Here is a 14,565-nt window from a genome sequence, read left to right as displayed (position 1 = left end):
CAAAATCTGAGTGACCAACTCAAGCTAGTTTCAAAATCTGCGTGACCAACTCAAACTAGTTTCAAAATCTGCGTGACCAACTCAAACTAGTTTCAAAATCTGCGTGACCAACTCAAACTAGTTTCAAAATCTGAGTGATCAACTCAAACTAGTTTCAAAATCTGCGTGACCAACTCAAACTAGTTTCAAAATCTGCGTGACCAACTCAAACTAGTTTCAAAATCTGCGTGACCAACTCAAACTAGTTTCAAAATCTGCGTGACCAATTTAAACTAGTTTCAAAATCTGTGACCAACTTAAACTTGTTTCAAAACCTGTGTGACCAACTTAAACTAGTTTCAAAATCTGTGAACAACTCAAACTAGTTTCAAAATCTGTGACCAACTCAAACTAGTTTCAAATTCTGCGTGACCAACTCAAACTAGTTTCAAATTCTGCGTGACCAACTCAAACTAGTTTCAAAATCTGTGTGACCAACTCAAACTAGTTTCAAAATCTGCGTGACCAGCTCAAACTAGTTTCAAAATCTGCGTGACCAACTCAAACTAGTTTTAAAATCTGCGTGACCAACTCAAACTAGTTTCAAAATCTGTGTGACCAACTCAAACTAGTTTCAAAATCTGCGTGACCAGCTCAAACTAGTTTCAAAATCTGCGTGACCAACTCAAACTAGTTTCAAAATCTGCGTGACCAACTCAAACTAGTTTCAAAATCTGCGTGACCAACTCAAACTAGTTTCAAAATCTGAGTGACAAACTCAAACTAGTTTCAAAATCTGCTTGACCAACTCAAACTAGTTTCAAAATCTGCGTGACCAACTCAAACTAGTTTCAAAATCTGCGTGACCAACTCAAACTAGTTTCAAAATCTGAGTGACCAACTCAAACTAGTTTCAAAATCTGCGTGACCAACTCAAACTAGTTTCAAAATCTGAGTGATCAACTCAAACTAGTTTCAAAATCTGCGTGACCAACTCAAACTAGTTTCAAAATCTGCGTGACCAACTCAAACTAGTTTCAAAATCTGCGTGACCAACTTAAACTAGTTTCAAAATCTGTGAACAACTCAAACTAGTTTCAAAATCTGTGACCAACTCAAACTAGTTTCAAATTCTGCGTGACCAACTCAAACTAGTTTCAAAATCTGCGTGATCAACTCAAACTAGTTTCAAAATCTGTGTGACCAACTCAAACTAGTTTCAAAATCTGTGTGACCAACTCAAACTAGTTTCAAAATCTGAGTGACCAACTCAAACTAGTTTCAAAATCTGCGTGACCAACTCAAACTAGTTTCAAAATCTGAGTGATCAACTCAAACTAGTTTCAAAATCTGCGTGACCAACTCAAACTAGTTTCAAAATCTGCGTGACCAACTCAAACTAGTTTCAAAATCTGCGTGACCAACTTAAACTAGTTTCAAAATCTGTGAACAACTCAAACTAGTTTCAAAATCTGTGACCAACTCAAACTAGTTTCAAATTCTGCGTGACCAACTCAAACTAGTTTCAAAATCTGCGTGACCAACTCAAACTAGTTTCAAAATCTGCGTGACCAACTCAAACTAGTTTCAAAATCTGCGTGACCAGCTCAAACTAGTTTCAAAATCTGCGTGACCAACTCAAACTAGTTTCAAAATCTGTGTGACCAACTCAAACTAGTTTCAAAATCTGTGTGACCAACTCAAACTAGTTTCAAAATCTGCGTGACCAACTCAAACTAGTTTCAAAATCTGCGTGACCAACTCAAACTAGTTTCAAAATCTGTGTGAAAAACTCAAACTAGTTTCAAAATCTGCGTGACCAACTCAAACTAGTTTCAAAATCTGCGTGACCAACTCAAACTAGTTTCAAAATCTGCGTGACCAACTCAAACTAGTTTCAAAATCTGCGTGACCAACTCAAACTAGTTTCAAAATCTGCGTGACCAACTCAAACTAGTTTCAAAATCTGAGTGACCAATTCCCTATTGAAATGACTGGGATTTCACCCACTCTTGTAAACTATTCTAACTCAAAGAGAAAATGTTTTTAAGTAAAGACTGAAAGAGTTGTCCGAAGCTTAATGGTGGCGATGTTGAAGTTATGTGATTTGGTGTAATTAATTCATTTTTAGTTTATCTTTGGCATTTACTTTTGGAGATTTGTATTTATAAATTCATAGATTGTTGATTCGTGAAGATTACAATGATGAACAAATTGTGTTAGAATAAACTTTCGTTGGTCACAGAGTGTATTTTTCTGAAATATTTAAAAAAGAATTGGACAAAAACACTGGGGCTCCATGAGATCTGGTCAAACGTGCTAAATTATGGCTATAACCGCTCTAATCCTTTGAAACAGTTGCAAATGTTGCTGTCCCCTAATTTTTCAGGCTTAACTGCGCCTTGCAGCTGTGTATTTAACCAAGTTTGGTACTAGTTGGTTCTTTGAAAGCTGATTAATTTTGTAATACAGTTTCAAATGGACAAGCACTTTGAAAGTTCTCCCTAAACTAATTTTGGCCTGTCTCGGACATACCAACTCAATTTCCAGATTAAGTTGAATTACAAACTCGTTAAATCTAGTGGTGGTGGTGACTTCAAAGAAAGAAGAGGCACTTAAACTTTTTCTGTGTGTTGGTGAGTTCAGGACTCTTAGATCCTAATTGAATGTTCATGCCAGTGTGTCACTTGATTCTTATAAGGAGACTATTTAAGTTGGGATAAAAAGAGATTCAGGAGTTAAGCAGCTTCTCTATCTAAAAACCTGGTGTTTATTGTATGTTTTGTGTGTTTGTGGTTATCTACAGAAAAACCAGTGCAGCACCCATTATCAGATGATGAAAAGACCCCTTACAAAATGATCCAGACTATTGGTCTGTCAGTGGGGGCGGCTGTCGCTTACATCATCATTGTGCTGGGTCTCATGTTTTACTGTAAGCAGAGACGCAACGCCAAGAGACTCCAGAAGGGGCAGGACGGAGACGAGCAAGAGGTGGAATGTCTCAACGGTGTGTGGTGTTCACTTTTGTTAGCATGTAATCATGTGAATAAAGTAGAATCGGGTCTCTGATACAGTTCTGTGATCAACCCATAGGGGACGTACAACAGAACGGCCACACCACAGCGGAGATCCAGGAGGAGGTGGCGCTTACCAACATGGCTGCCACCGGAAACAACAAACGCCACAGCAGTCACGACAAGCTTCAGTTCCCCCGAAGCAACCTGCACACCATCACAACACTGGGTACAGAAACAATCCCAAACCAATGACCTGCTGACTAGTGCGGTTTAACATCACCGTAACACTTTACAATAAGGTTAACATTCGTAAACATGAACTAAGAATGAACAATACTTCTAGAGCATTTATTAATATTAGTTAATATTCATTTCAACTTTTTCAAATAAATTAATAAAATCGAAGTTTGTATTTGTTAACATTGTTAACATGAACAAACAATTTTTATTAACCACTTAACTGTCACCGTCCCACAGGTGGGACGTTTGCCACTATATTTTTAAAACAATAATATCTTGGTAAATACCTTAAATAATATTGACAAACTATATATCATTTGAAAGCTTACAATCTCTAGTTTCCATATTTGGTGACTGATTTTCAAAATATATTACAGAGGAGCCATAATTTATCAATTTAAAACAAGAATATTTTCATACTCATAAGGCGTGTTCAGACCTTTATTTTAAAATAGCAGTAAACATGAAAAATCATGAAAAAATGGTAGATACCTCAGTTTGTTTTCATGCCAAAAGTTCAAAAGATAGAATCCATTCAATTATTTTGGAAAAAAAAGGTCTGAAAAGTTTGAAATATCAAGAAAAAAATAATAAATTCACCATTTGTGACGTGGCAGATAGCTATGACTTACATGTGTGTTCTTTGTATGTGTTTCTTAGTGGTTCAATTCATATCAAAATCTGCCAAACTTCCCATGCTACTTCTGAATAGGATCTCTACTTCAGAAATTGTATGAAAATTGTGAAAATAATGGTTCATATCACTCAAAACACGAATGGAAATGGAGACGCCCTTATATGGGCAGTAATGGAGTCTGATTGTGCCCTAGTGAAAAAGTTTGGTACTGCGCTCAAACAAAATCTTACTGAAAGCTCATTTTTTGAGATATCAACCTAAAATTTGAAACACAACTTGTTCATATTTTTGGCTTTGATCTTTCTGACATTTTAGAGTAGCCCAGGTTTTGAAAATATATATTTTATGTAAAATATGAATAATTAATATTTTTACATTGTACATTTCCATAAACTCAAACTTCTATAACTTTTTTTCTGTTTCACTTTCTTAATTTATTTCACTTCTACAAAAATCTGCCAAATGTCTTCTTTAAAACAAGACCTATCATATGTCTATATTCCAAAGCATTCTTGAATTACAGCCATTTAAGTTCGAAATGTGCATTTTCATGTCTATTCAAAAAAGGGGGGGTGACAGTTAACAGGTTAACTAACATTAACTTACATTAATAAATACTGTAACAAATGTATTGCTCATTGTTAGTTAATATATTTAACTAATGAACCTTATTGTGAAGCGTTACAAACATCACAAGTGTTCAGCCGTCGACAGCGGTGTGGTGAAATGACTTATCGCAGAGAACGAATCAATCTTCTTTGTGTTTCTCGTCATGTAGGTAAAGGAGAGTTTGGTGAAGTGCTGCTGGCTAAAGCAAAGGCCAGTGAGGATGAGGAGGAGATGGTTGTGCTGGTGAAGAGCCTGCAAACACGCGATGAGCAAATGCAGTTGGATTTCCGTCGTGAATGTGAGATGTTTGCTAAGCTGAGCCACGCTAACGTTGCTCGTCTGCTGGGCCTCTGCAGAGAAGTGGAGCCGCATTACATGATCATGGAGTACAGCGACATGGTGACAACAGCTCAACACTACATATCTGTCTTTCTTTACTCTTCATCCCTTCATCACTCTGTCCATCCATCATGTCTGTCTATCTATCTGTCTGTCTATATCTATATCAGTCTGTCTATCTGTCTGTGTATCTGTCTGTCTGTTCTTCTATCTATCTAATCTCTATATCTGTCTGTCTGTCTATCTATCTATCTCTCTGTTCATCTATCTATCTAATCTGTGTATCTATCTATCTGTCTGTGTCTGTCTGTCTGTCTGTTCATCTATCTATCTAATCTCTATATCTATCTATCTATCTATCTATCTATCTATCTATCTATCTATCTATCTATCTATCTATCTGTCTGTCTGTCTATATCTATCTATCTATCTGTGTCTGTCTGTCTATCTATCTATCTATCTGCATGTCTGTCTATCTGTCTGTCTATCTATCTATCTATCTGTCTGTCTGTCTGTCTGTCTGTCTGTCTATCTGTCTGTTCATCTATCTATCTAATCTGTGTATCTATCTATCTATCTATCTATCTATCTATCTATCTATCTGTCTATCTGTCTGTCTGTCTGTCTATATCTATCTATCTATCTGTGTCTGTCTGTCTATCTATCTATCTATCTATCTGCATGTCTGTCTATCTGTCTGTCTATCTATCTATCTATCTATCTATCTATCTGTCTGTCTGTCTATCTGTCTGTTCATCTATCTATCTAATCTGTGTATCTATCTATCTATCTATCTATCTATCTATCTATCTATCTATCTATCTATCTATCTATCTATCTATCTATCTATCTATCTATCTATCTGTGTCTGTCTGTCTATCTATATCTATCTATATATCTATCTATCTGTCTGTCTATATACTGTGTCTGTCTGTCTGTCTATCTGTCTGTGACTCTGTCTGTCTGTCTATCTATATCTATCCATCTATCTGTCTGTCTGTCTATATCTATCTATCTATCTGTGTCTGTCTGTCTATCTATCTATCTATCTGCATGTCTGTCTATCTGTCTGTCTATCTATCTATCTATCTATCTATCTATCTGTCTGTCTGTCTGTCTGTCTGTCTGTCTGTCCATCTGTCTGTTCATCTATCTATCTAATCTGTGTATCTATCTATCTATCTATCTATCTATCTATCTATCTGTCTATCTGTCTGTCTGTCTGTCTGTCTATATCTATCTATCTATCTGTATCTGTCTGTCTATCTATCTATCTGCATGTCTGTCTATCTGTCTGTCTATCTATCTATCTATCTATCTATCTATCTGTGTATCTATCTATCTATCTATCTATCTATCTATCTATCTATCTATCTGTGTCTGTCTGTCTATCTATATCTATCTATATATCTATCTGTCTGTCTATATACTGTGTCTGTCTGTCTGTCTATCTGTCTGTGACTCTGTCTGTCTGTCTATCTATATCTATCCATCTATCTGTCTGTCTGTATCTATCCATCTATCTGTCTGTCTCTATCTATCTATCTGCCTGTGTATATCTGTGTGTCTATCTATCAATCTATCATCTGTCTGTCTGTCTATCTATCCGTCCATCCATCCATCCATCTGTCTGTGTATCTGTCTGTGTGTCTGTCTATCTGTCTATCTATCTGTCCGTCTATATCTATCTATCCATCTATCTGTCTGTCTGTCTTTTTTTTCTTTCTGTCTGTCTATCTATCATCTATCTGTCTGTCTATCTTTGTCTATCTGTCTGTCTGTCTGTCTGTCTGTGGCTTTATTCGAGTTGTATTTTGAAGTGTTGATTGAAATATTATTTCCTTAGAAGCATTTCTCCTAGTTTAGTTTAATTTTGCTGTGTGATTTCCAGGGTGATCTGAAGCAGTACCTGCGGGTGTCCAAGAGCAAAGATGAGAAAGTCAAAGTCCAGCCGCTCAGCACCAAACAGAAGGTAATTAATAACTATCCCTCGTCTTTCATATAAACACACACACATATCAGGACGAACCCCTCTCTCTCTGCCGTCAGGTGTCGGTGTGTCTGCAGGTCGCTCGAGGGATGGAGCACCTGTCCAACCAGCGCTTCGTCCACAAAGACCTGGCCGCTCGCAACTGCCTCATCTCTGCCAAACGCCAGATCAAAGTGTCCGCTCTGGGCCTCAGCAAAGACGTCTACAACAGGTGCAGTTAAATGCAGCCACAGCCACGTTACCACTTTAAATGAGTGATGAATTAATCGTTGTCCTGTAATCTGGGTTTGAAATTAACTTTTTCACTCACCGGCCGGCACATATATATATATATATATATATATATATTGGAGTATTAAAGGTGGGGTAGGTAGAAATTTTCTAACAAAAAACAAAACAAAACTTTTTCCCAAATTTGTTTAAACTGTCTATATATACTAACCTGGCCCTAGCCAGATGAAATGAATTTCGCTCCGCCTAGCTCCACTCATCCATCTGGAACCGATCCATTGAAATGGCGTTTCAGAAGGCTGGGCCTTATCAAAAATCCTTGCATATGATTGGATAAGCCACTTGTCTGTCATCTTTATCGACGTGCTATTTCAACCACTCACACCGAAGCCAACCCGTGACGCTGATGAGAGCGACGCTTGCCAAATCCGGTCGGGAGAAGGGCGAAAACATCGTTTCCACCAACAAAAAAAGTCTTCAGAGCCGTTCTCTGATGTTCTTTTAATGAAACAATATTAGGTAGATTGGACAACACGGATGAAATAGCAGCATCAATGTTAACGCTTGCTTCCTCGATGCGAGCCGCCATTGTTGTCTGAATCAAAACAGTCTCACGGTCGCTTCTCCACTACGTCACATCTATAAAACTCCCGCCCTGCGTCCTGATTGGCTAAGCCATAAAGTTGGTTGGAGAAATCACTCTCAATGGAAGAGGTTCCAGATGGATGTGAGTGAAGCTAGGCGGAGCTAAGCGGAACGACGTTCATCTGGCTAGGGCCAGGTTATATATATACCAATACATAATTAAAATGTAAGTACTCTGAAAAAGAAAGTATACAAATCAAGTGTCTGTTAGTCCTCTCAGTGCTACAGTTGATTTTGACCCGCATTTGGCGAGTGTTCATTTCAAACCCTGCCTGTAATGATTGTGCTTGTTTCATGTGCACTGCTCCCCCTTGTGGTGACAGTCATCATTGTTTCTTCTGTGTTTGTGTGCACAGCGAGTACTACCATTATCGCCAGTCCTGGATTCCTCTGCGCTGGCTGCCATCCGAAGCCGTCTTTGATGACGACTTCTCCACCAAGACGGACGTGTGGTCGTTCGCAGTGCTCATGTGGGAGGTCTTCAGCTTTGGGGAGCTGCCGTACGCTGATCTAACGGATGATAAAGTCCTAGAAGGTGTGGGATAGTCTCATGAAAAAGTTGCACATTGGTTTCCGGGTGTGTTTTGTCCCTGACTGTCTGTGTTTGTGTGTCCGTAGCTCTGCAGGAAGGCAAGCTGAAGTTGTCTCCTCCTCAGGGGTGTCCATCTCGCGTGTTCAAGCTGATGGTGCGCTGTTGGGCCGCCAGTCCCAAAGACCGACTGTCTTTCAGCGACATCACCTGCGCCCTCAGCGACCTGCCCTCCGAGAGCAAAGTCTGAGCGGACGGGATCATCCCTCAAACCCTCCACATCAAAAATTCTTGTCTCGAGAAAAAAGACTTGTTTTATTATCAACCATCTCTTCCTTTTTTATATATATATATACTGTATATGTTTAATACAATGTTTTCGAAGGTTCCTCCAACATTTGGTTTAAAATGGGGTTTGTCTATCACTTCTCAGTTTGAGTTTGCCCACTCAAAACGAAGAAATGTAGTAAATGGTGCGTTTGTAATACCAAACCATGCACTGACCAATTTTATATTTTAGAAGGATTGTCTCGGGAGCCTCTTAATTTATTTAAAAGGTCCTGTTTGTTCAATGTACAGAAAGGTACTGTTTATATGACTTTTTTTTATGATGTTTATGAGTTAAGCCTTTTTTTTATATAATTCAGAAGTACTCATTGAAACAACTGTTGAGAAAACCATGTTTATAAAATGACTTCGAGTTCAAATTTCAAGTGCCTGTAAAATGAAGGATGTCTTGACTAGTATGCTGTATGTTACGACTTGGAAATGCCTTGAATGTTTTGTTTTTTTATATATATATATACATTTATAGTGTTTTATTGCTTGGTAAGAGTCCATTGTTTTATCTTGTAATTGCTACCCACACGTTACATATCGGTTTCTATAAAAGTCCAGAGGTCTTCTTGACTCTGGGGGAAAAAAAGTGAACACACACTTCTGTCGCATACTCTGCTGTTGCAATAAAACTTCACTTTTAACAAAGCTTGTTTGATTTAATGTGATGTCATTATTATCATTTTTTTTAACCAAATGTAACAATGAAAATTTAAAAGGGACCTTTTACAAAATGTTGATTTTGTTTTTGGGCTCTACTTGAATAGATTTCACACTTAAATGTTCAAAAACACTTTATTTTCCTCATATTCTCCATTGTTGCGGCTCCTCTCTTCCCAGTCTGTCAGTAACACTGTTTACTTCCTGTCTCTATGATGCCCCTTCTCCTGAAAAGCACTGTGCTTTGATTGGGTCAGCTGGATCAGTGTCTTGATTGGTCAAGTGCTTCGAGTGTGTTCGGGAAATGTCCCGCTCTTACCATTACTCAGTTTTTTAATAACTACACCACGGCTGCGTATTAAATCACACAACACACTCTCTTGAGTTGATGCTTATTTTGAATAAGTAATTACTTCACAACCACTAAAAAAGTATGCTCCCTATAGTATTAGTAGTGTGTTAATGTAATCTGGACATACTATTTTCGTCATGTTGTCTTTATCATGTGACCTACCAGCGTCGTCGCTTCACTGTTGTTGTAAATCCTCTCCCGTGGCCTCATGGGATAGTAAAGTGGACATCATATACTTCAGAATCTCACCGGTAGTAGTCGGTAATCCGGAGGCTTTTTGCCTACTCTTATGAGTACTGTGAATTCAGACATCCCAGATAGCAAACTGAATCAACGTGGAAACATGACATCGAAACAACGTTGATCTGACATTGTTTTGCTCATCGAATTAACGTTGAACCAACGTCAGACCCGTTATGTGCAATTATGTGCACAATATTGCTTGTCAGTTCTCCGGAAACTCAGGGTCACATACTATGGCAAGCCGTTTTAGCTTAAATTGTACCCAGCCTTACTCGTCATAATTTCATTCTTACTAGTAACAATTCAATTAGAGAGCTCTACAATTCAATTCTTACTAGTAACAATTAAAATTGCAGAGCTCTCTAATTCATTTATTACTAGTAAGAATTACAATTACAGAGCTCTCTAATTCAATTATTACTAGTAACAATTGCAATTAGAGAGCTCTCTAAATGAATTTTTACTAGCCAAATGTCTCCATTGACTTCCATTCATTTTTAATTAGAGAGCTCTACAATTAAATTGTTACTAGTAAGAATTACAATTAGAGAGCTCTACAGCTGAATTCTTACTAGTAAGAATAACAATTAGAGAGCTCTCTAATTCAATTATTACTAGTAAGAATTACAATTAGAGAGCTCTCTAATCCAATTATTACTAGTAACAATTATAATTAGAGAGCTCTCTAATTCAGTTTTTACTAGTAAGAATGCAATTGCAGAGCTCTCTAATTTAATTTTTACTAGTAAAAAAACGAATTAAAGATGTGTATAATTGCAGAGCTCTGTAATTGAATTAGAGAGCTCTGTAATTGCATTCTTACTAGTAAAAACTGAATTAGAGAGCTCTCTAATTATAATTGTTACTAGTAATAATTGGATTAGAGAGCTCTCTAATTGTAATTCTTACTAGTAATAATTGAATTAGAGAGCTCTCTAATTGTTATTCTTACTAGTAACAATTCAGTTGTAGAGCTCTCTAATTTAATTAAAGAGCTCTCCAATTGCATTCTTACTAGTAACAATTCAATTCAAGAGCTCTCTAATTGTAATTATTACTAGTAACAGCATTAAAGAGCTCTCTAATTGAATTGTTACTAGTAAAAATGCAATGGACTATGTGCACATTAGCTAGTTCCGGCTGCGAAACCGATATGGGGGTGTCTAGTTTCCGGTAGCCTGATGGACGACGTAGAGGATGTATGTTTCTCCAGATGTCTTGAAATTTGCCGAATATTACAGTCGATTATGTTCATCGACTGGCTAATGATTTTCCTCCAGCTCCCCAGAGCAAGAGAGAAGGGGTTTAAATATTACATTTCTCAGTATTTGCACAATTTTGAAGGGAACGTTAAGTCACAACAACATCCATGCTCAGACTGATCTCATGAAATTGCGTATGTATGACACGTATCACGTATTTTTGGCATGCTATCAACACGCATAATCTCTTTTCAGTGTGTTTATGAATACCGTTGACTTAACGTTATTATTGTATATATATATATATATATATATATATATATATATATATATATATATATATATACCCGTCACTCCTACCATCCTAGGAAAAAATAAATATCGCTCCCCAGATGTAGAGCTACATTTTGTTTTGTTTCGCTCGGACATTTGACGGCGTGTACATACGCGGTACACGTGGAATCACTCGGACATTAATGTTGCCATGCTACGTGCTCAAGCTATGCGATTTGGTAACTGTTATATCTCTCTATACATTATAAAATGCGAAATCATGCGTTAGAAAGTGCATTTTCCAGAACAGTTTGTGTTGGCCATTGTTTTGTTTAAGATGTTCAGAGGCTATTGTACTATAGATATAGAATGTAGATCAGTATAGATCAGTGTTGACAACCACTATACATGTCATACAGGGAGTAACGTTAAAGGTATCCGACGTTGGTTCGTTCGTTATCAAGTTAGGCTGTTTAACACATATTAGGCTGTTCACACATATTTCTAAACAGGTCTCCCTTGCAAAATAGGTTCTAAACCCAGGGGCTTCTCCTGGTTAAAAGGTATAATATAATAAATAATTAGTAGCCTAAAAACTTCCTTCTAGTTGTCATGGATACGCAACGCTCCACTCTGTAAAGCGACTACTTGGGTGCGGTGACAAAATGTGAAATATCGTTTAACGTACTTTTCACAATGCAGCAGCGCCTGGCTCCACCCATATGAGTGAAAACTGTGTTGGTTGACTTGACAATGAACAAACGAACATAGTTTTAGACAAATATATTTAGATAGCTAAGCTTTAGATAGCCGGTCCACTGGATATAAACAACGGCAACCGGAACCGAAGTACCCAACTTCCCTCAAGGCGGAAGTTAGCATTTTTCTCGTGCACAGAGTCAATGGGCTCTGTAGCTGACGGTCAGCTCAGGGGATGATATTTTGGTGATTTGAGTGGTTAATGTTTATTTTGACTTTATAGTTTATTTTGGGATTTCATAGTTTAAATGTGTATTTCTGTATGGTGAATTTCTTAATTTGTTTGCCGTTTGTTTTTTATTATTATTCTATCGTTGAAGTTGAGGTCATGTGATCCTGTGTGTGCTGATTAATTCAGCTGGACGTGTTAGCGTCAATGTAATGATGTGATGTGAAACTAAGACCGCAGGATAGTGCTCCTGACTTAAATCTACTGTTGGTTACCAGGCGAATACGGTAAATGTTTTAATACTTTGTATATTATGTTGGTTTGTGTTTGTAGTGGTGTTGTGTGTAAAATTATGGTTTGGTTTTCCTTTGTGTCTAGTTTTCACGGTTTCTCTGGAATAAATAAACAAAAATGGACATCAGTACTTCGGAAGCGTGGACTGTTTTGTAATCAGCGAGTAGTTACAGGCTCTATGCACGGCGTTATTTCCGGTGAAGGAAGGATGCTCCATAACTTCCGCCGATCGTAGACTCCAATGCAATACCGAGAATTTATATTGAATTTTATACTCCATGGTTATACTAATGAAACGTTAGTCACAAAAACAGATAAAACAGACACCCCTCGTTGTGTTTATGCTTCTTTTTAAAATTATATTAAATAAACATAACTATATATACAATTACATCTAAACGTATGTACGTTTCGTTTCAAAGACGGGAGGACAGTAAATATTGAAGATTCTGCCATAATCCCATTTTGTCCGGTTTTCCTCCGCTTTAATCTACACAACCGGAAATGGACGAGCATCCTTACGTCAAATGCGGAACTTATGCGTGCATATAGCCCATTGGGGAGCTCTTTAACTTCAGTTAGATGACGCTATCTAATCCTAACCCTACCCCAGACCTAAACCAATCCGCATCATCTAACTGACGTTAAAGGGTACCCTAAAACGTCGGATGTTGACGTATGGTCAAAAGCGTCAGTTATATGATGTCTTGGGATGAGAGTGTGTTGGCTTGCCTCGTAGCGGCCCCTTGAGGTGGCTCATCGCAAGATACTGCAAGCAACTTGAGGCAATTGATGTGCCAATGCAGTTGGGGCCCTTTCCACAGACCGGAGACTGCATGCCCGTTGTATGTGGCCCCCCAGCCGGTGACAGAGGCATCTGTGAAGACTACAGCATGCCTGGACACTTGTTCTAGGGGAACACCTGCCCGCAGAAATGAAGGGTCTGACCACAGGCTGAAGGTTTGACGGCAGTGATACAAAAAGTTGCCAGACCGATCTCGAGACTCGGCCGTGAAGCCAATGCTCATGTGGACCAATCTGTCACAGCGGCTGCGGACTGAGCACCATGTCCTTGAAGTGATCCCAATTAAGTCGGCACGTCAACGTATCTGTTTATAGCTCTTAAAGTGACAGCAGCCTTATACCCACAGCTGTCTGTGTCATTAATGTTAATCAAAAAGAAAAGAAGAAAAGAAAAGAAAATCACTTTTGTAGTTTTAACAAAGATTAAGTTAGCCATTTAATTTATACAATGAGACATTTGATTTTTCAAGTTCTGTACCTGAATACTGTTAGATTTACCTGAAAAACATAAAGCACTGATTATTTCATCCGTATCTTTGTTCTATTGTATTTATCAATGCTTGCATTTTTAGGGCCCAAGCCTTGAAAAGAAGAAGGAGATGAGCCTTCTTATTTTGCTTATATTTTTTTCTATTATTATTATTTTTCTTACAACTATTCCGGCACTTTTGGGGTAATATATATATATTTATAGCTGGTAGAGTGCCAAAACTTCACAGGCGCCTTCAGCACTTCGTGGTAGTCTCAAGATGGAAAGGACATACTTTTCATGAACATACAAGGAGAATGACACCTTCGAATACGAATACTATAAACCAGAATTATGTTGTGTTTGGTCAATGAAAAACAAAATGTTAGTTGTGTGATGGATGAGTATTAAAAAACATTAATAGCTTTTTAAAAGTTAAAATAACACTTTATCCATTTGTTGTGTCAAATGATATACATTAAATTGAACAAAGCTTTAAACAAAATGGCACACTTCAACTTTCAATCTTGTGTACTTATTTCATGTGTCCATTAAGTCCATGAGACTGTAGGATGTCTCATTTTTCATTTTCAGAAGGTTACTCATGCATACTTTGTGTTTGATATGTGTCCTCAACGCACACTTTTAGCCCACACTGATGCAAGCTCTACAGCACACAGCAACACTGTACAAACTATATTTAGCAACTAAACTCAACACTTTACAGCTTTATTCACAAATCACAATCAATATTTATTTTACCAACGTCTAGACTGAGGAGTTTAATA

General features: G+C 37.7%; 1 protein-coding gene across 1 annotated transcript in view; it reads left to right on the top strand.

The window, feature by feature from the left end:
• ptk7a (protein tyrosine kinase 7a) overlaps positions 1-9,200 on the top strand; it is a 51,765-nt gene extending 42,565 nt beyond the window's left edge. The window contains exons 14-20 of the mRNA XM_039657308.2: positions 2,786-2,986; positions 3,073-3,222; positions 4,652-4,881; positions 6,713-6,793; positions 6,871-7,022; positions 8,044-8,222; positions 8,306-9,200. Coding sequence (XP_039513242.2) covers positions 2,786-2,986; positions 3,073-3,222; positions 4,652-4,881; positions 6,713-6,793; positions 6,871-7,022; positions 8,044-8,222; positions 8,306-8,466 — 1,154 coding nt within the window. The 3' untranslated portion in view covers positions 8,467-9,200. The remainder of the gene's footprint in view (positions 1-2,785; positions 2,987-3,072; positions 3,223-4,651; positions 4,882-6,712; positions 6,794-6,870; positions 7,023-8,043; positions 8,223-8,305) is intronic.
• Positions 9,201-14,565: the final 5,365 nt, after the last annotated feature.

The sequence above is a fragment of the Pimephales promelas genome, chromosome 2, assembly GCF_988280905.1.
Source record: "Pimephales promelas chromosome 2, fPimPro1.hap1.1, whole genome shotgun sequence".
In the NCBI taxonomy this organism is placed as follows: domain Eukaryota; kingdom Metazoa; phylum Chordata; class Actinopteri; order Cypriniformes; family Leuciscidae; genus Pimephales; species Pimephales promelas.
The sequence above is the reverse complement of the archived record's forward strand: the minus strand, read 5'-3'. Positions and strand labels throughout refer to the sequence as shown.